The sequence below is a fragment of the Mobula hypostoma genome, chromosome 2 (assembly GCF_963921235.1).
Source record: "Mobula hypostoma chromosome 2, sMobHyp1.1, whole genome shotgun sequence".
Classification (NCBI taxonomy): Eukaryota; Metazoa; Chordata; class Chondrichthyes; order Myliobatiformes; family Myliobatidae; genus Mobula; species Mobula hypostoma.
In genome coordinates this window covers 235,597,324-235,619,064 of record NC_086098.1, presented here as the reverse complement: position 1 = coordinate 235,619,064, position 21,741 = coordinate 235,597,324, and the positions used below count along the sequence as shown (strand labels likewise).

Here is a 21,741-nt window from a genome sequence, read left to right as displayed (position 1 = left end):
GGAGAGAGAAAAAATAAATAAATAAAATAAAACATAATAATAAATAATCAAGTAAATCAATTACGTATATTAAATAGATTTTTAAAAACATGCAAAAACAAAAATACTGTACATTTAAAAAAGTGAGGTAGTGTCCAAAGATTCAATGTTCATTTCGGAATCAGATGGCAGAGGGGAAGAAGCTGTTCCTGAATCGCTGAGTGTGTGTCTCCAGGCTTCTGTATCTCCAGCCTGATGGTAACAGTGAGGAAAGGGCATGCCCTGGGTGCTGGAGGTCTTTAATAATGGACGCTACCTTTTTGAGGTGTATAAGATTATAAGTGGCATAGATTGAGTGGACAGCCAGAGATTTTTCCTAGGCAGGAAATGACTATTACAAGAGGAATAATCTTAAGGTAACTGGAAGAAAGTAAGGGGATATTAGAGATAAGTTTTTTACACAGAGAGTGGTGGCTTCCACACATGTGCTGTCAGGGTGGTGGTGGAGACAGATACATTAGGGACATTTGAGAAGGGACTCTTAGGGTGGCACACGGATAAAAAAAACAGGAGGGCTCTACGTGAGGGAAGCATTAGACTGACTTTGGAGTAAGTTATCCAAAGGGCCTGTTGTTGTATGTGTATTTACCAGTGTCTTATACAGCTGTAACATGGCTTCTCAACTCTTGTACTCAGTGTCCTGACCAATGAAGGCCAGCCTTCTCTACCACCCTGCCTACCTGCGTTACCACCTACAGGGAGGTATATAGCTGCAGAAACACACACAGAATGCTGGAGGAACTCAGCAGGCCAGGCAGCATCTATGGAAAAAAGTACAGTTGACTGTCGAAGGGTTTCAGCCCGAGACATCGACTGTACTTTATTCCATAGATGCTGCCTGGCCTGCTGAGTTCCTCCAGTGTCTTGTGTGTGTTGTTCGGCTCTCCAGCATCCGCAGATTTTCTCCTGTTTATGTATCTGTAGCCCTGGGTCTCCCTGTTTTACAGTGTGGTCACTGCAAACTCTCCTTGGCTTCTTGCAGATGAATCGGCCCATCCAGGTGAAGCCAGCGGACAGTGAAAGTCGAGGAGGTAAGAGCCATCATTGTCTTCTTTTATCTCAGACAGCTCCGTCTCGGTGAATCATCAGCGTGCTGGAACCCCACCCACCCACCCTCTGGGTGAGGTGCAGTACATCAGTGAGGAGGTGCCACTCCCATTCCCAGGACTGGACTGCCCACTCATTCAACTGACTTCAGCAGGAAGCAGCAGTCAGTGCCAGGACCACGGAATGGGTTGGGTCTACATTCCCTGGAGTGGACTCGTCGAAGCTCTGAATGGATCACGTCTAGTTCAAGTTCAAGTTTAATTGTCATTCAACCAGACACCTGAGTACAGCCAAAGAAAACGGCGTTCTCCTGGGGCAAGGTGTAAAAGCACATATGGCACATAGAGTTATGATAGTAGAGAAAAACACAAAAACAATTATTAAAACAAATAATAATATAGCCCAGGTTCCCGAGTGTCAAAGGCTGTAGATGGATGGTACATGGATATCGTTCTGGAACCACATTTCTGCAGAACAACCTACAAGGCTGGGTATGGTAGCAGTAGAGAGGGTGCAGAAGAGATACAGCAGGATGTTGCCTGGAATGGAGGGCTGTGGTTATAAGGAGAGATTGGGTTTGTCCTCACTGCAATGCAGGAGGTTGAGGGGTGATCTGGTATAGGGGATGGCCAGAGTGGAGACATAAGAGACTGCAGATGCTGAACCCACACAGAGGAGCTGGAGGAACTCAGCAGGTCAGGCTGCATCTGTGGAGGAGAAATAGACAGGCCATCTGGACAGGAAAGGAAGAGGGGTGATAAGCAATATAAAAGGGTGAGTGAGCGAGGATCCCGGAGAGGAGGTGAGGGAGGAGGGGAAATGGGAATGATGTCAGAAGCTGTGAGGCGATAGGTGGAAATAACAAAGGCCTGAATCTGATAGGACAGTGGACTGTGGAATAAACAGAAGGAGTTTGGGAAGGGAACAGTAGGAGGAATAAGTAGGCAATAGGCCGATGGGGGAGGATAATAGGGCAACAGGGGGCCAGTAGGATCAGAATGGGAATAATGGGGAAGGGATAGAGGAGGAGCAGTTACCAGAAGTTAGAAAATTCACTGCTCAGGCCACCAGGTCGGAGACTATCAAGGTGAAATATGGGATGGTGTTTCTCTAATCTGTGTCCAGCCTTGTCCTGGACGCGGCTGCAGACAGACAGCTCAGTGTGGGAGTGAGAAGTGAATTCAACCGGCTGGCCACCAGGAGATCTCACTGACGGAGTGAAACTGCTGGAACTGGCCGGCACGGGCTTCAAGTGTGAGGAGAGAAATATAAAAGGGATCAAAGAGGTGACGTTTTCGCTGAGAGGATGCTGAATGTCTGGAGGGAGCTGCCAAAGGAGGTAGTGGAGGCAGCTACTTGGATGTGGGAGGCATGGAGGGATACGAGCACAATGATTGCAAATCAAGGATCAAGGATCAGCTTTATTCATGTATTAGGAATTTGTTGTGGCGTATTGGCACGACATTCAATAATTATAAGGAATAAGTTCCATTTTTTTATCCATTTAGAACAGAGATGAGGAGGAATTTCTTTAGTGAATGCGTGGAATTCTTTGCCACAGACAGCAGTGGAGGCCAAGTTATTGAGTATATTGAAAGTGGAGGTTGATAGGTTTGTGATTAGTTGGGCTACCAAAGGTGACAGGGAGAAGACAGGAGAATGGGGTTGAGAGGAATAGTAAATCAGCCACGATGGAATGGCAGCAGTGACTCGATGGGCTGAATGGCCTAATTCTGTTCCTATGTCTTATGTCTTTATGAAATATAAAGTTAAATTACGAATGTGAAATAAAACATGCACAAATACATAAATAGCAGCATATATTTACAACGTAAACAAAATTATTAAAAGTGAGTTAAGGTGCATTGCAGTGCAGTGACTGGCATTACAGATAGAGGGAGCTGGAGGGCTGACTATCTAGAATGGGACTGGCATTAGACAGGGCGTCATTGTTAGCACAGATGAGGTGGCCCTGACAGGAATCATGTCTTTGCCATATGCTTAAACATAAGCTTCTAAAGGGACATGATAGGAGAGATTTTCTCACTAGTGGGAGAGTCAGACAAGGGGACAAGGTTTTAAATAAACACCTGCAAATCACATAACTGAGGAAAGTCAGTGAATCTGAAATTCTCTGCCACAGAATACTGTGGAGGTTGTGTCATTACTATTTAAAGTGGAGTTAGACACTGTTTGGAGAGATCAGGGGATTGAGGACTGTGGAAGGGCCTGGTGCAGGGGAGGAGCAGAAGTCTGAGGCAGGACATCTCTAAATATTAGGGAATGTAGAGGAGGCCTGACTCAAACCACAGAGCTGAGGGGACAACTGAGCAATGAACAATAATTTTAATAACAGGCTGCAAAACTAGCAAGTCACAAGGGGCCACAAAATGAAAAAGAGCAGATACTAAACACCACAAGCAACATGGTAACTGAAGGCTAGGAGGGAACGGTTGAGGCTGGCTGGTTCAGTGGGTGAACAAGGACTGTGGGTTTAAATAGGCTGCCGGCGATGATTTGGAAACAAGGGGCAGCTGAGTCCCGTTAGCTGTGTGGAGGGTGGGAGGTGCCTGCTTGTGCAGGCCTGATACTCATTGAATTGAACGGAGGAGCAGGCTTGAGGGGCCGAATAGCCCATTCAGATTCAGGTTTATAATCTTGCTTCAGTTAGTCCTGACGAAGGGTCTCGGCCTGAAACGTCGACTGCACCTTTTCCTAGAGATGCTGCCTGGCCTGCTGCGTTCACCAGCAACTTTTATGTGTGTTGCTTATAATCACTGACATATGTTGTGAAATTTGTTGTTTTGTGGCAGCAGTATGGTACAAGACAAAAAAATTACACTGCTGCTATACTTGCTCCCTAATGGTAGTAACAAGAAGACAGCATGTCCTGGGGTGAGGGTCTTTAACCATGGATGCCACCCTCTTGAGGCTTCGCCTTTTGGAGGTGCCCTCCACCCCAAACCCGTTTCCCAGATCTCAAACTTCTTGTCTGTGTTCCCCAGAGGACCGGAAGCTCTTTGTGGGAATGCTGGGGAGGCAACAGACCGACGAGGACGTCCGGAAAATGTTTGAGGGTTTTGGGACCATTGAGGAGTGCACGATCCTGCGAGGACCAGACGGCGTCAGTAAAGGTAACGGGCTGCATTGGGTGAATTAGTTGTGCCGAAGGGCGTGTTCCTGTAATGTACTGGTCTGAGTTCTGTGTTCTACCCTGGAAAAAGGGGCAGATGGGTAATTGTCCTCTTGACACAAACCTCTGCCCTCACTGCACCAAGATTAACCCTCGATCCCCTCGCACTGCACAAAACCCCACTGTGTGTTTTAAACTCAATGGAAGATTGGGTTGCTTCCCAAGTTGCAATCTTCATTCTTTGAGTGAAATTGTATTCAGCAGGTCAGAATCAGATCTATTATCTCTGACTTAAATGATGGGAAATGTGTTCTTTTGCAGTGGCAGTACAGAGCACAGACATTAAAATTACTGTAAACTTCAAGACAGGTTGCCCAGCAAACCCCAATTTAACCCTAGCCTAATCAGGGGACAATTTATACCCTTTGGACTATGGGAAGAAACCGGAGCACCTGGAGAAAACCCACTTATTCCACCGAGAGGGCATTCAGACTCCTTACAGATGATATCAGAATTGAACTCTAAACTCCGAAGCCCCAAGCTGAACTAGCGTCACCCGAACTGCTACGCTATCGTGGCACCAAATTAAAGTGCGGAAATAGGAGTAACAATGGCTCTGTAGCGTAATGCTGTTACAGCGTCAGTGACACGGGTTCAAATCCTGCTGCTGTATGTAACGAGTTTGTTCGTTCTCCCCGTGACTGCGTAAATTTCCTTTAGGAGCTCTGCTTTCCTCGCGCCTTCCAAACACACAGGTTGGTAGGTGACACACATCAAAGTTGCTGGTGAACGCAGCAGGCCAGGCAGCATCTCTGGGAAGAGGTACAGTCGACGTTTCGGGCCGAGACCCTTCGTCCTGAAGGGTCTGGAACTCTTCTTAGAGATGCTGCCTGGCCTGCTGCGTTCACCAGCAACTTTGATGTGTGTTGCTTGAATTTCCAGCATCTGCAGAATTCCTCGTGTTTAGGTTAGTAGGTGAGTTGGTCACATGGTACAACTGGGCGGCGTGGACTCATTCGGCCCAAAGAGCCAGTTGCCGTGCTGTTTCTCTAAATAAACAGAATAAACAAGGTTCATGGACCGTTGAAAAATCTGATGGCATGTTTCTGAGTGTGTGTATCCGCTGCCTGATGGTATCAATGAGAAGAGGACAAGAGACAAAGTTCCGTTGTTGCCAAGAGGGCTGGGGAAGATAAGTCATCAGGTGCATTTAAGGCAGAGGTTGACCGGTTCTTGATAGGTACGAGGAGTTAAGGGTAGTGGCGAGGAAGTAAGAGAATGGGGAGGAGGAAAACAAAAGCATCCTTGATTGAATGGGGGCGCAGATGGGTTGAATTACCTCATTCTGCTCCTATATCTTGTGGTCTTTTGCTGAATATGGTCGTTGAGAAGCACCAGTTTTGATGGAGATGGTGTATTTTCCAGCAAGGCTCATTGGAGCTGTGACTAGTTGACCTTTGTTTGCCTTTCTGACCATGGCCATGTGAGCTAGTAGTGCCACTCCTTCCCAGCTCCAGCGACACAGGTTCAACCTCGGCCTCCGGCGCTGTCTGTGTGGAGTTTGCACACTCTCTCTGGGACTGTGTGTGTTTCCTCAGGCACTCCGGTTTCCTCCCGGGTCTCAAGGGCACGTGGGTTAGTAGGTAACTGACCACTGTAGGTTGGTAGCAGTGTGCAGGTGGGACAAGAATAAGGAAAGAATGGGTTTCGGGGAAGATTAGTGAGAGGAATCAAGTTCGAGTTCAGTTTATTGCCATTTTCAGCCGTACAAATATTTACCACCATTCCTCTGGACCAGATAACTCACACACATAAAGTAATATTACTACTAGTAGGGGGGTGCATTCACAACACTAAGTTAAAGATTAAGCAGTCTAACACGTCTGGCTCTTCGAAAGTGATGAGACCGGGATGGTGGCAGAGAGTTCAGCAGTCTCACGGCCTGGGGGAGAAAGCTGTTTCCCATCCGAACAGTCCTCGTCCTAATGCTACGTTACCTCCTGCCTGACGGGGGTCAAAGGGGGTCAAAGTGATTGTAGGATGGAAGGGGTGTTGGGGAATCACTGACGATGTCATGGTGTGTACACAATGCTATCAGTGATATTGTATTGGATTAGAATGGTATTGGAGAGGCTTGTGGAGGAAATAGTCTTATCTATGCAGACACAGGAGACTGCAGGTGCTGGAATTTGCAACCCTAAACTAATTCAACAACCACCCACTCACATTCAAGGATTCTCCACTCATGTTCTTTGTATTAGCTTTATTTGCACAATTTGGCTTTTGTACATTGATTGACTTTGTTTATGTATAGTTTTTCATAACTGCTATTGTATTTCTTTATTTGTCCTGTAAATGCCTGCAAGAAAGTGAATCTCAAGGTAGTATGTACATACGTTGATAATGAAGTTTCTTTGAACTTTGAATCTGGAGCAACACAATCAGCTGGAGGAAATCAGTGGGTCGAACAGCGTCTGTTGGAGGGGAATGAGTTGAAACGCTGGGGTGGATAAAATGAGATTAGTGTAAATGGTCAGTTTGGAATTGACCGGCTGAAGGGCTGTGCAGATTGTTCTGGGCAGGGAGGTGCAGAGGGGATTTATGAGGTGTGTGCCTGATGTATACCAGAAGAGCAGAGGACTCAGCGCTGGGAGGTGAGATTACACGGCAAAGCTCAAAGAGCGCCGTGGTCGGCCGGCAGTTAGCGTGACGCGATTACAGCTCGGGGCATCGGAGTGTGGAGTTCAAGTTCAGCGTCCTCTGTACTTCTCCCCTGTGGAACGTGTGGGTTTTCTCCAGGCCCTTCCACAGTCCAAAGGTAGTGGGTTAAAGGTCATTGTAAAATGGTTGGGGCTAAATTGGGGGTTTCTGGGTGACATGACTAGCAGGGCCTACTCCACACTGAATCTCTCAATAAATAAACCACGTACTGAGCTACGATGAAAATCATTGTTTTGCATGCCATACATAAAGTACTTTTCAAAACTGTGAGGCAGTACAAAGGCGAAAGCAATCGGTCTGCAGAACGTAATCGCAGCTTGCAGTTACAGAGGAAGAGCAGTGCAGGTTGACAGAAATGCACAAGGGGCCACGGCACGGCAGGTTGATGGCAAGAGCTCAACTTTACCGTACCAGAGGCTCCATTATATGGGTCGTATTATAGCGGGGTAGGAACTTTCCTCGAGCCTGGTGATACCTTCTTCCTGACGGAAGGGGCAAGAAGGGGATAGATTTGGGGTCTTTGATTATGTCAGGGAACAGGAAGTGTAGATTGAGTGAGTGGAGGAGCATTTAGTCTTCATGATGGAATAAGGTGTGTCCACAACTCTCTGCAAACTTCCTCATGACTTTCAGCATCTCCTTTACCTTTTCTGTGCTGTCTCACCCTCGCACCATCCCAGCACATCTCATCCCATTCCACTCTCTGCAGGAAGGACACAAGAGCCCGAGGCTCCCTTACAGATTAGGAAGTAGAAAAGGATTTGTTTGTGTGTGTGTGTGTGTGTGTGTGTGTGTTTGTATACAGAGGAGACGAGTTATGAGACTGGTTGAGTTCAACCTGCTCGCTGCGTCACCCAATCTGTCTGAACATCAGTCCACTCTCTTAGCCACCGAATCCCACCGTGAACCAAGACCCCCTCACTATCAGTCTTCGCTTTCTTGTAAGTGGCTGCCCAACCTAGATCAAGAGTCTGAACCAAGACGCACCAAAATGCTGGAGGAACTCAGCAGGTCAGGCAGCATCTATGGAAATGAATAAGCAGTTGATGTTTCAGGCCGAGACCCTTTATCGAGAGTCCCGAGGAAGGTTCTCAGCCTGAAACCTTAATTCTCCTCCACAGATGCTACCTGACCTGCTGAGTTTCTCCAGCATTTTATGTGTATTGCTCTAGGGTTCCAACATCTGCAGAATCTCTTGTGTTTACCAACTATCTGAAGCCGTATTTCACCCCAGCGTTGGGCTCTTCACTCCCTACCATCCCTTCATGTCCCCCTACCAGATCTCTTCAAAATCTCCAGGGTCTCCACTTCCCATCCATCTGCAGCTCCTGCCTCAGTGTGAACCCCGGTTCTTCCCTTGACTCCCCTCGGCTCTCTCCTCTCGAAGGATCACCCTCAGGGCCGATCTCTTTGGCCAGCTTTAAGGTGGCACAGTGATACCGGAGGCCAGGTTCAAAGCTGGTCTCCCTTGCTGTCGGCGTGGAGTTCGCACGTTCAGCTGTGACTACGTTTCCACTGTGGGCTCTGGTTTCCTCCCACATTCCAAAGGCATGCAGCTGGTAGGACAACTGGTATCCATGCAGTTAGGTGGCAGAATTAGGTGAGTGTAAATGGTTGCTGATGGTGGGTGTGTTCACCGTGGACAAACAGCCTGTTTCAGTGCTGTCTACCCGATGTCTACGACTCTTGGATTTCAGGCCTGTCACTGGCTCAGAATAACTCATTTCTTATTTTGATGACCTCTGAGAAACATTCATTGTTCTATAGTAGTGCTGATATGTACAAGGCAAATAATGTTGCAGCTTAGAATTGTTTCTGTACCAGGAGTGTGTGATGGGACAGACTAGAGAGAGCTTCTACCTGTGTCTGACCCTGAGGTATGATGGGACAGTGAAGAGTGTGATCAGATGGAGTGGAGGGAGATTCACCCTGTGTCTGACCCCAGGAGTGTGTGATGGGACAGTGTGGAGGGAGTTTCACTCCGTGTCTGACTCTGGCAGTGTGTGATGGGACAGTGTAAAGGAGTTTCACTCTCTGTCTGACCCCGGGAGTGTGTGATGGGACAGTGTGGAGGGAGTTTCACTCTGTGTCTGACCCCGGGAGTGTGTGATGGGACAGTGTAAAGGAGTTTCACTCTGTGTCTGACCCCGGCAGTGTGTGATGGGACGGAGTGGATGGAGTTTCACTCTGTGTCTGACCCCAGGAGTGTGTGATGGGACAGTGTGGAGGGAGTTTCACTCCGTGTCTGACTCTGGCAGTGTGTGATGGGACAGTGTAAAGGAGTTTCACTCTCTGTCTGACCCCGGGAGTGTGTGATGGGACAGTGTGGAGGGAGTTTCACTCTGTGTCTGACCCCGGGAGTGTGTGATGGGACAGTGTAAAGGAGTTTCACTCTGTGTCTGACCCCGGCAGTGTGTGATGGGACGGAGTGGATGGAGTTTCACTCTGTGTCTGACCCCAGGAGTGTGTGATGGGACAGTGTGGAGGGAGTTTCACTCCGTGTCTGACCCTGGCAGTGTGTGATGGGACAGTGTAAAGGAGTTTCACTCTGTGTCTGACCCCGGCAGTGTGTGATGGGACGGTGTGGAGGGAGTTTCACTCTGTGTCTGACCCCGGCAGTGTGTGATGGGACAGTGGAAGGAGCTTTGCTGTATACATGACCTTTCCTGACCCTACCCTGGACATGTGATGGGAGCTTGAGTGTGTGCAGTGGGAAGAGTTGTGCCTTATTTTGATAGGAACACCATTTTTGTCCTCGGATCATTGAATTATCCTCTTCCCGTTGCTGCAGGTTGTGCCTTTGTGAAGTTCCAGACGCATGCAGAAGCGCAGGCGGCAATCGTTGCTCTGCATGGGAGCCGAATGTTGCAGGTAAGACAGCCGCACTGTCTCACGTGCCACAGGCCCTGGTGAAGCAAGCTGGACCTCAAGGGAAGGTGCAGATAGACTTGCTGTTTTTTCTTGGTCTCAAGACATGTGAAACCCTTCCTAGCAACTGGCAGTTCAGCATTGCTGTTGAAGGAATTGTGGCAACTAACCACAACTAGCCATTGTGGCAAGGTCCATGCTACACAGGTTGTCAGAGTGGTAAAGAAGGTGTATAGCTTGCTTTGGGGTCACTCAGTGGAAATACGTCTCTACAAAAGGAGGTGCAAGGTGCTTCTTCCCTCTGCTAGCCTGTAGGTCACCCTTGGGGGAGGTGTAGCACCTGCTTAGCCCCCCCCAATCAGGGTCACATGAAGCCATGGGACCAGGTGGTGGATGGTCGTGTGAGCAGCCAGTGCACATCACAAGTCCTGGCTATGCGACCACTGACGCCAGGCAGACAATCTCTGAAGAGTATTGATGACTGGGATCACCCATCTTGTAAAGACACCGCACAGATGAAGGCAATAGCAAACCAGTTCTGTAGAAAAATTTGCCAAGAACAATCATGGTCTAGGACCATTATCACCCACGTCATTCGACATGGCACATAATGATGATGGTGGCTAGCTCAATCTTATTGGTCAAGGCACTGAGTTCAATAGTCAGGAAATTACGCAGCTTTATAAAACTCTGGTTATGCAGCATCTGGAGAATTGTATACACTTCTGGTCACTCTGTTATAAGAAGGATGTGGAGGCTGTGGAGGAGGTGCAAAAGAGGTTTACCAGGATGTTGCCTGGATTGCGAATGGGGAGGGCTGGATCCATTGGGATTGTGAATGGGGAGAAGTGGGTCCATTCAGTTTGTGAATGGGGAGGGGTGGGACAATTGGGATTGTGAATAGGGAGGGGTGGGTCCATTGGGATTGTGAATGGGGAGGAGTGGGTCCATTCAGTTTGTGAATGGGGAGGGGTGGGTCCATTGGGATTGTGAATGGGGAGGAGTGGGTCCATTGGGTTTGTGAATGGGGAGGATTGGGTCCATTGGGTTTGTGAATGGGGAGGAGTGGGTCCATTGGGTTTGTGAATGGGGAGGAGTGGGTCCATTCAGTTTGTGAATGGGGAGGAGTGCATCCATTCCGGTTGTGAATGTGGAGGGGTGAGTCCATTGGGATTGTGAATGGGGAGGGGTGGGTCTATTGAGATTGTGAATGGGGAGGGTTGGGTCCATTAGGATTGCGAATGGGGAGGGGTGGGTCCATTCGAATTGTGAATGGGGAGGGGGTGGATCCATTGGGTTTGAGAATGGGGAGGAGTCGGTCCATTGGGTTTGAGAATGGGGAGGAGTGGGTCCATTCAGTCTGGGAATGGGGAGGGGTGGCTCCATTGGGATAGTGGTGGGTCCATTCAGGTTGTGAATGGGGAGGGGTGGGTCCATTGGGATTGTGAATGGGGAGGGTGGGTCCATAGGGATTGTGAATGGGGAGGGGTGGGTCTATTGGGTTTGTGAATGGGGAGGGGTGGGTCCATTGGGATTGTGAATGGGGAGGGGGTGGATCCATTGGGTTTGAGAATGCGGAAGAGTGGGTCCATTCAGGTTGTGAATGGGGAGGGTGGATCCATTGGGTTATGAATGGGGAGGAGTGGGTCCATTGGGATTGTGAATGGGGAGGATTGGGTCCATTTGGATTGTGAATGGGGAGGGGTGGATCCGTTGGGATTGTGAATTGGGAGGGGAGGGTCTATTGGGATTATGAATGGGGAGGTGGATGCATTAGGATTGTGAATTGGGAGGGTTGGATCCATTGGGATTGTAAATGGGGAGGGGTGTATCCGTTGGGATTGTGAATGGGGAGGGGTGGATCTGTTGGGATTGTGAATGGGGAGGGTTGGATCCATTGGGATTGTGAATGTGGAGCGGTGGATCCATTGGGATTGTGAATGGGGAGGGGTGGGTCTATTGAGATTGTGAATGGGGAGGGTTGGGTCCATTAGGATTGCGAATGGGGAGGGGTGGGACCATTCGAATTGTGAATGGGGCGGGGGTGGATCCATTGGGTTTGAGTCGGTCCATTGGGTTTGAGAATGGGGAGGAGTGGGTCCATTCAGTCTGGGAATGGGGAGGGGTGGCTCCATTGGGATTGTGAATGGGGAGTGGTGGGTCCATTCAGGTTGTGAATGGGGAGGGGTGGGTCCATTGGGATTGTGAATGGGGAGGGTGGGTCCATAGGGATTGTGAATGGGGAGGGGTGGGTCTATTGGGTTTGTGAATGGGGAGGGGTGGGTCCATTGGGATTGTGAATGGGGAGGGGGTGGATCCATTGGGTTTGTGGGTCCATTCAGGTTGTGAATGGGGAGGGTGGATCCATTGGGTTATGAATGGGGAGGAGTGGGTCCATTGGGATTGTGAATGGGGAGGATTGGGTCCATTTGGATTGTGAATGGGGAGGGGTGGATCCGTTGGGATTGTGAATTGGGAGGGGAGGGTCTATTGGGATTATGAATGGGGAGGTGGATGCATTAGGATTGTGAATTGGGAGGGTTGGATCCATTGGGATTGTAAATGGGGAGGGGTGTATCCGTTGGGATTGTGAATGGAGAGGGGTGGATCTGTTGGGATTGTGAATGGGGAGGGTTGGATCCATTGGGATTGTGACTTGGGAGAGGTGGATCCATTGGGATTGTGAATGGGGAGGGGTGGATCCGTTGGGATTGTGAATGGGGAGGGGTTGATCCATTGGGATTGTGAATGGGGAGGGGTGGATCTGTTGGGATTGTGACTGGGGAGAGGTGGTTCCATTGAGATCGTGAATGGGGAGGTGGATCCATTGGGATTGTGAATGGGGAGGGGTGGATCTGTTGGGATTGTGAATGGGGGGGTGGATCCATTGGGATTATGAATGGGGAGGCGTGGTTCCATTGGGTTTGTGAATGGGGAGGCGTGGTTCCATTGGGATTGTGAATGGGAGGGGTGGTTCCATTGGGATTGTGAATGGGGAGGGGTGGTTCCATTGGGATTGTGAATGGGGAGGGGTGGATCCGTTGGGATTGTGAATGAAGAGGGGTGGGTCCATTGGGATTGTGAATGGGGAGGGGTGGATCTGTTGGGATTGTGAATGGGGGGGGTGGATCCATTGGGATTGTGAATGAAGAGGGGTTGATCCGTTGGGATTGTGAATGGGGAGGGGTGGTTCCATTGGGATTGTGAATGGGGAGGGGCTGGGTCCATTGTGTGTGGTGTCACTAACTCTAACCTTCATTTGGATCACTGAGGAGGTTGGACCTGCCTGGGTCACAGCATAGGGAGATGGTGGAGGATGTGGTGAACTTGGCCAGCATCTTCAGGCCAGCTTGCAGCCCTCCCTCTTGACTGTGTGTGTTTGTTTCATGGGCAGGGAGCGTCATCGAGCCTAGTGGTCAAGTTTGCGGACACGGACAAGGAGCGCGGCCTCCGGCGGATGCAGCAGCTGGCCGGGCAGCTGGGGGTCTTCGCCCCCATGGCCATACAATTCGGTGCATACGGCGCTTACACGCAAGCGGTCAGTGGGCGAAGCGGCGTGGTGCCCACCCCTGGGAATGGACCCCCTAACCCACCGAATTATTCAGTCACGGTGGAGGGTTTTGGGGAGGGTGGATTTATGGTAGGGCGGGTTACATTCTGATGTCTGTGTGAGGGACTCTGGGTGCATCTCCCTTCCATATCATTGTCTCAGGATGGGCTCGCTGGATGTTAGAAGGATGGGAGGGGGATCTCTTTGAAACCTGTCAAATATAGAAAGGCCTAAACATAGTGGATGTGGAGACAATGTTTCGTATAGTGTATGGGTCTCGGGCCACAGGGCACTGTCTCACTATAGAGGATGTCCGTTTAGAATTGGTGGTGGTGAATATATGGAAGTCATTGTCACAGACGGCTTTGGAGGCTATGCTGACTATATTCCAGAATCAGGTTTAATATCACCAGCAGATGTCGTGAAATTCTTTAACTTGAGGGCAGCAGTACAAAGCCAAACGTGATAAATAAATTTAGAGAAACAATAATGTATGTCTATTAAATGGTTAAGTTAAAAATAAGTAGTGCCAAAAAAAACAGAAATGGAAAAAGTATTGAGGTAGTGTTGACGGGTTCAATGTCCATTTAGAAATCGGACTGAGGTTGATAAATTCTTGATTAGTCAGCGTGTCAAAGGTTACAGACAGAAGGCGGGGGAATAGGTTTGAGAGGGATAAGGAATCAGCCGTGATAGAATGGCAGATCTGTCTCGATGGGCCAAATGGTCTATATGCACCTATGTCTTATGGTCTTATGGTTTTATCAGAGCTCCCCTCAATGTCTGCTAGTCCAGAGAAAACAACCCCATGTCTTCTGGACGAGTCACTCCTCTTGGCTGGGAACATTTTATCACTGGGGGGGCAGGTGTGGGGTTGGAGAGGGTGGGATTCCGGGAGTGGGTGGGTTGGAGGGAGTTGCTCTCCAGTGTGTGGGGGTGGGGGGTGTGGATTTCTGGTGGGGGGGCGTGGATTTCTGGTGGGGAGCGTGGATTTCTGGTGGGGGGCGTGGATTTCTGGTGGGGGGCGATGCGCTTTGATGCCCGAGGACCTCTGGGTGTGTCAGCTCCTCTAACTCTTGCTCTCCGCCAGCAGCTGATGCAACAGCAGGCAGCGCTGATGGCTGCCACGCAGTCCACCTACCTTAACCCCATGGCCACTGCCGTCCAGATGCAGCAGGTAGCAGCCATCAACGCCAGCAGCCTGATCGCCAGCTCGCTGACGCCAGCCTCGGGTAAGAGAGGGTGGACCAGCTCACAACGTACTCCTTCTCCCAGTGGCTGATATCCTGGGCTCAGGGCTGACCCCAGCATAATCCCCCCCACTCAGTCCTCATCCCTCCCAGCTCCTTCCCTCCCTCCGTCTCCCCCTTTCCCCACCACTCAGTTCTCATCACTCCCTCCGTCTCCCCCTTTCCCCACCACTCATTCCTCATCCCTCCCTCCATCTCCCCCTTTCCCCCACCACTCACGTAGTATATATTCAAAAGGTAAAGGCACAATTTTTCTATTTTATTGTTTTTTATTAATTGAATTATTTAAATCTGCTTTAAGTAAATTGTATTTTTCCAGTATTCTTAATATTTTAAAGTTCCTTTGAGCTGTTTCCATGTCAGCTATGTCAGAAAGCCATCGGCGGGTTTGATATGTAGCCTTTCTACCTCCGTGCCCCTCTCTCACCCTCCCACTCTGTTCCCCCTCCTTCCTTCGCCTTTCTTTCTTCCTCTCCCTCTCCCCGCCTCTCTCTCTCCCACCTCCCTCCCTCCTCCCCTGTTCCTCTTGCACCTTTTCCATCCCCCACTATTCCTCTCTCCCTCCTGTCTCCGTAACCTGCCCTCTCCCCCACCTTTCCTCTCTCCTTTGCCTCTCTGTCCATCTCCCCATTCTCCTGCCCTCTCTCTCCGTTTCCCTGTTCCTCCTGTCCTCTCCCACCCTCCCCCCACCGTTTCTCGCTCCCTCCATCCCCCCATTCCTCCTGCCCTCTACCCCTCTGCTTCACTCTTTTGGAAAAGGGTGTAAAGAGGGTCTGAGAGGGAAGGAGATCCCTCATGAGGCAGGGGCCTCACCTCTGAGGCCAAGCTGCACCAGCATTCATTGTGTTGTGGCCTTTCTGCCCCCGCCCAGGAAGCAGCACTCCCCCAGGAATTTCAGCGGCCCAGGTCCCTGCCATTGCCGCCCCCCTCGCCATCAACGGTTACAGCCAGATCACCGCGCAGACTAACGGTCAGACACCCTCCGAAGCCATCTACACCAACGGTGTTCATTCTTATCCAGGTAACCACAGGTACTCGCGCCAACCAGCATAGATCAAAGAGCCAAAGGCATGGGGACAGGCCCTTCAGCCCTACTCACCGATGCTGACCAAGATGCCCATTTAAGCATAGTCTCGTTTGCCAGTCCCCTTAAACCTTTGCTATCCACGTACCTGTCCAACTGTCTTTCAAGGCTGTTACTGTACCTACTGCAACCACTTCCTCGGACAGCTGATTTCACGGGGGTACCATCATCTGTGTAAAAAGAAAAGTTGCCCCTAAAGTTCCTCTTAAGACTTTTCCTCTCAGCTTAAACCTCTGCTCTCAAATTCCCGAAAGCCAACTCTGCGGAAAAAACTGAATTCACACTGTTAATTTTACACACCTCCCTAAGGTCACCTCTCAAGTCCTAGCCTGTCAAGCCTTCCCTGAAACTCGGACCGTCAAGTCCTGGCAGAATCCTTGTAAAACGTTTTCTGCACTCTTTGCAATTCCACAGCATGCTTCTCTTACCAGGGCGATCAGAACCGAACATGACACTCCAAGTGCTTAGGCCAGTATCCTGCACAGCCACAACGTGACCTCCCTAGTTTTATACTCAACACCCTGACTTTAAAAGGCCTTCTTGCCAAAAGCCTTTTTCACTCACTCCACTTTCAGGGAACCATGTACTTGTCCTCCTAAGTCCCCCTGTTCAACAGCACTCTGCAAGGCTCTGCCATTCACTGTGAAAGTCCTACCTGGGCTTGACTTTCCAAAATGCAACACCTCACGCTTATCTGAACCAACCTCTGCCATTCCTTGGCCCACTGACTCAGCTGATCAAAACCCCCCTGTAATTTCTGACAACCTTCATCATTGTCCACTATACAACGTATTTTAGTGTCAAACTAAACCTTATGTAAATTGTTGAACTAGATGACCCTGAGGTACACCACTAGTCACAGGCCTAAAACAACCTTCTAGCATCACCTCTGCTTACTTGAGACAACTGCACGTCCAATTAGACAGCTCTTCCCAGATTCCGTGTGATCTCAACTTCCACAGCGGCCCTGCATGGACAACTTTATCAGAGGCTTTCCTAAAGTCCACAGCCTCCAGATCAGAATCAGGTTTAGTATCACTACCATATGTCATGAACTTTGTTGTTCTGTAGTAGCAGTACATTACAATACATAATCATAAAAACTATATCAATTACAACAAGAAATATTGTTCAGGTGTATAAAGAGAGGCCAAGGTAGATATTGGACTGCTGAAAAAAATGACGCTGGAGAGGAAGAAATGGGGGGGCAAGGAAATGGCGGACCAACTGAATAAGTATTTTTCAACGCAAACACAAGGAAATCTGCAGATGCTGGAAATTCAAGCAACACACATCAAAGTTGCCACCTCCCCCTCATATCAAACTTTCGCTAATACCCCACCTCTCTCTCGTACCCCATCCGTTATTTATTTATATACACACATTCTTTCTCTCTCTCTCCTTTTTCTCCCTCTGTCCCTCTGACTATACCCCTTGCCCATCCTCTGGGTTTTCCCCCCTCCCCCCTTTCCTTCTCCCTGGGCCTCCTGTCCCATGATCCTCTCATATCCCCTTTGCCAATCACCTGTCCAGCTCTTGGCTCCATCCCTCCCCCTCCTGTCTTCTCCTATCATTTTGGATCTCCCCCTCCCCCTCCCACTTTCAAATCTCTTACTAGCTCTTCCTTCAGTTAGTCCTGATGAAGGGTCTCGGCCCGAAACGTCGACTGTACCTCTTCCTAGAGATGCTGCCTGGCCTGCTGCGTTCACCAGCAACTTTGATGTGTGCTGCAAGTATTTTTCATCAGTCTTCACCGTGGAAGACACTAGAAATGTGCTGGAAGTTCGGGAGTGCCGGGGGCTGGAGTGAGTGCAGCTCCTAGGGAGAAGGTGTTTGGGAAACTGAAAGGTTTGGAGGTAGATAAGTCACCTGGACCAATGGACTACACCCCAGGGTTCTGAAAAAGGTGGCTAAAGATATTGTAGAGGCATTATTAATGATCTTTCAAGAATCCATAGACTCTAGCATAGTTCCAGAGGACTGGAAAATTGTAAATGTCACTCTACTATTCAAAAAGGGAGGGAGGCAGAAGAAAGGAAATTATAGGTCACTTAGCCTGACCTCAGTGGTTGAGAAGATGGTGGAGTCAATTATTAAGGATGTGATTTCAGGATACTTGGACGCACATATTAAAGTAGGGCCTAAGTCAGCATTGTTTCCTTAAGGGAAAATCCTGCCTGACAACTATGTTGGAATTCTTTGAGGAAATAACAACTAGGATAAACGAAGGAGAATCAATTGATGTTGTGTACAGTACTTGGATTTTCAGAAGGCCATTGATAAGGTGCCGCACATGAGGCTGCTTAACAAGATTAAAGCCCAGGGTATTACAGGAGAGATACCAGCATGGATGGAGCGTTGGCTGATTGGCAGGAGGCAAAGAGCGAGAATAAAGGGAGCCTTTTCTGATTGGTAGTATTCCACAGGAGTCTGTGTTTGAACCATTTCTTTTGACTTTGTAAGTCAATGATTTGGATGGCAGAATTGAGGGCTTTGTGGCGAACTTTGCAGATGATATGAAGATAGATGGAGGGGCAGGTAGTTTTAAGGAAGCAGAGAGGCTGCAGGTTAGAAGAATGGGCAAAGAAGCAGCAACTGGAATACACTGCTGGGAAGAGTACGACCATGCACCTTGGTAGAAGGAATAAAAGGGTAGACTATTTTCTAAACAGGGAGAAAATACAAAGATCTGAGTTGCAGAGGGAATTGAAGTCCTCGTGCCAGATTTTGTAAAGGTTTTGTAAAGCGGAGTGAAGGGATATGGGGAGAAGGCAGGAACGGGGTACTGATTGTGGATGATCAGCCATGATCACAGTGAATGGCAGTGCTGGCTAGAAGGGCCGAATGGCCAACTCCTGCACCTATTGTCTATTGTCTATTAATTTTTAGTTTGAGTTGATAGTGAGGAAGGCAAATACAATGTTAGCATTCATTTGAAAAGACTAGAATATAAAAGCAGGGATGTAATGCTAAGGCTTTATAAAACATTGGCAGACTGCATAAGGAGTATTGTGTGAAGTTTTGGGCCCCTTAAGAAAGGATGTACTGACATTGGGGAGGGTTCAAAGGAGGTTCATGTGTATGATTCTGGGAATAAGGATCATTTGATAGCTTTAGGCCTGTACTGACAGGAAATTAAGAGAAAGAGCAGTGATCTCATTGAAACCTATCAAATGGCGAAAGGGCTGAGATAGAGTGAACGAGGAGAGGATGTTTCCTATGGTGGGGGAGTCTAGGACCAGAGGCAACAGTTTCAGAACAGAAGGACATTCATTTATAATGGAGATGAGGAGGAATTTCTTTAGCCAGAGGGTGGTAAATCTGTGGAATTCATTGCCACAGGCAGCTGGAGGTCAGGTCACTTGGCGTATCTAAGGCAGAGGTTGATAGGTTCTTGATTAGTCAGTGTTGCAAGTTACGGGGAGAAGGCAGGAGAACGGGGTTGAGAGAGTAATGGATTAACATGATCAGATGGTGGAGTAGAGTTGATGGGGAGAAGAGTCTAATTCTATTCCTGTGTCTTATGGTCTTATATATATAGAAAATGAAATTGAGTAAATTGTACCAAAAGAGAGCAAAAATTAGCAAGATAGTGTTCATGGGTTCATTGTCCATTCAGAAATCTGATGGTGGAGAGGAAGAGCTGTTCTTGAAATATTGAGCCTGTATCTTCAGGCTCCTGTACCTCCTCCTCGATGGTAGCAATGAGAAGAGGGCGTGTCCTGGGTGATGTGGGTCCTCAGTGCTGCATGCCGCCTTCCTGTGGCATCATCTTTTAAAGATGTTCTGGATGTTGGGTAGGTTAGTGCCCATGAAGGAGCTGGCTGAGTTTACAACTTACTGCAGTTTTTTCCAGTGCTGTTCAGTTGTCCCTCCAGGCCGGACAGTGGTGCAACCAGTCAGAATGCTCTCCACGGGATATCCTATACCACTCCAACAGCCCTTCCCTCATCAACACACTTGGTTACATTATCAAAAAAACTCAGTCAAGTTTATAAGACATGATGTCCCATTCACAAAGCCGTGCTGACTACCCCAATTAACCCCCATCTTTACATATATACATATATCTCTTGGAATTCTCTGCCGTAACTGACCTACGTCAGATGTTATACTTACCAGACTATAGTTCCCATGTTTTCTTAGCTTCCCTTCTGAAATAAAGGCATGAAATTCCCCAGCCTCCAGTCTACCAGCACCTCTCCTGTGGCTAATAATGATACAAATATCTTAGCCATGGCTCCTGTCATTTCTTCTCTCGCCTCTTATCCTGAATAAACCTGGGGTCAGGCCGGGGAGATTTCACATAACACAGGACATTGCTGTACAGTACAAGCCGTTCGACCCACAATGTTCTGCTGACCTACCCTAAGATCAATCCCACCCTTCCCTCCCACATAGTCCTGCATTTTTTCTTTTATCCACGCGCCTATCTAAAATTCTCCAAAGTGTCCGTCTTGTATCTGCTTCTACCCCCACCCCGGCAGTACATTCAATGCACTCACCACTCTCTGCGTAAAAAAAAACCCACGTCTGACATCTTCCCCCACCCCCATACTTTCCTCCAGTCATCTTAACATTGTGTCCTCTCATTTCAGTCATTTTCACGCAGGGAAAAGGTCTCTGTCTAGGCTTCTTAACATCTTTTACAGCCCGACCAAGTCACCTCACATCCTCCTTCACTCCCAAGAGAAAAGCCCTGGCTCACTCAGCCTTTCTACAAATAACAGGGGTGGCGATGACCAGCACCGGGTCACTGAGAAGGGACGGGCATGCAGCGGGTGGGGGCGGTGAGGAGGGAGCGCCACACTGTGGGAGGGTTGGTGGGGAAAGAGCGTCGTGCTACAGGAAGGGCAGTGCCAAGCGGAGTGCACAAATTGTCATTGCAATGAGACGTCCATTAGCCCTGCACACTGCTGGGAGACCCCGAGATTTTCCGATTCATTCGCTGCCGACCATCCGGTGTTTTTTTCACTTCTGCGCCAGTTGTGGGCTCTCACTGTAGGCAGGGGCCACATCTCCAGCCTCCCTCGGGGCCGGTAATGCTATCAGAGGGTCGTTTGGGGAAGGTGGGCGCCGTGGTTCCCTGTGGCACTGACTACATGCGGACACTTCCTCCCACAGCACAAAGCCAAGCGTCTGGCCCGACTGCCATGGATCCCCTACAACAGGCGTACGCGGGCATGCAGCACTACACAGGTAACTGTGCGCTCCCCAGCCCAACAGAGCCACTGCTCGAGACCATTCAGGGGGTGGGAACTGTCAGCCTTGTGGCTTCCTGGGCCCCCGGGACCCACTGCCTGAGGCAGGGATCACAGAAGCCATACGTCCTGGAGCCTTCTCCAGGGACAGAGGTAAACTTGGCAGCTCTGTTTAACTGGACTACAAACACAGGTAATGAAGGATCCTAACTGAGGGATCCCAGTGGGAATAGCATGCTTAATTATATTCTAATAGAGTGAGAGACTGCCTGGATAGCTGGAACAGTACAGAGGTACACGGCTTCTGTGTCTGACCCAGGAGTGTGTGAAGGGACGGTAGAGGGAGCTTCACTCTGTGTCTGACCCAAGAATATCTGATGGGACAGTGTAGAGGGAGCTTCACTCTGTGTCTGACCCAGGGAGTGTGTGATGGGATGGTGTAGTGGGAGCTTCACTCTGTGTCTGACCCAGGAGAGTCTGATGGGACAGTGTAGAGGGAGTGTCACTCTGTATCTGACCTGGGAGTGTGTGATGGGACAGTGTAGAGGGAACTTCACTCTGTGTCTGGGCAATTCAGAAGGCGCAGGATAGACACATCCCAAAGAAGAGAAAGTATTTTAAAAGCAGGATGAGACAACTGTGGTTGACAAGAGAAGTCAAAGCCAACATCAAAGCAAATGAGAGGGCAAATAATAGATCAAAATGAGTGGGAAGATGAAGGATTGGGAAACGTTTAAAAACAAACAGAAGGTAACTAAAATAAAACATAAGGGGAAAAGAAGATGAAATATGAAGGTAAGCTAGCCAATAATATAAAAGTGAATCCAAAAGCTTTTTCAGATATATAA

General features: G+C 48.9%; 1 protein-coding gene across 4 annotated transcripts in view; it reads left to right on the top strand.

Annotated features, from left to right (window-relative positions):
• LOC134342940 (CUGBP Elav-like family member 3) overlaps window positions 1-21,741 on the top strand; it is a 106,467-nt gene that overhangs the window by 62,899 nt on the left and 21,827 nt on the right. For all 4 annotated transcript variants that reach the window (XR_010017140.1, XR_010017139.1, XM_063041650.1 and 1 more), the window contains exons 3-9: window positions 1,022-1,070; window positions 4,092-4,220; window positions 9,732-9,811; window positions 13,203-13,346; window positions 14,452-14,590; window positions 15,480-15,629; window positions 20,817-20,891. Coding sequence is in view for 2 of the 4 variants with exons in the window: in XM_063041650.1 (XP_062897720.1) it covers window positions 1,022-1,070; window positions 4,092-4,220; window positions 9,732-9,811; window positions 13,203-13,346; window positions 14,452-14,590; window positions 15,480-15,629; window positions 20,817-20,891 (766 nt within the window). In the remaining 2 variants the exon portion in view is untranslated. The remainder of the gene's footprint in view (window positions 1-1,021; window positions 1,071-4,091; window positions 4,221-9,731; window positions 9,812-13,202; window positions 13,347-14,451; window positions 14,591-15,479; window positions 15,630-20,816; window positions 20,892-21,741) is intronic.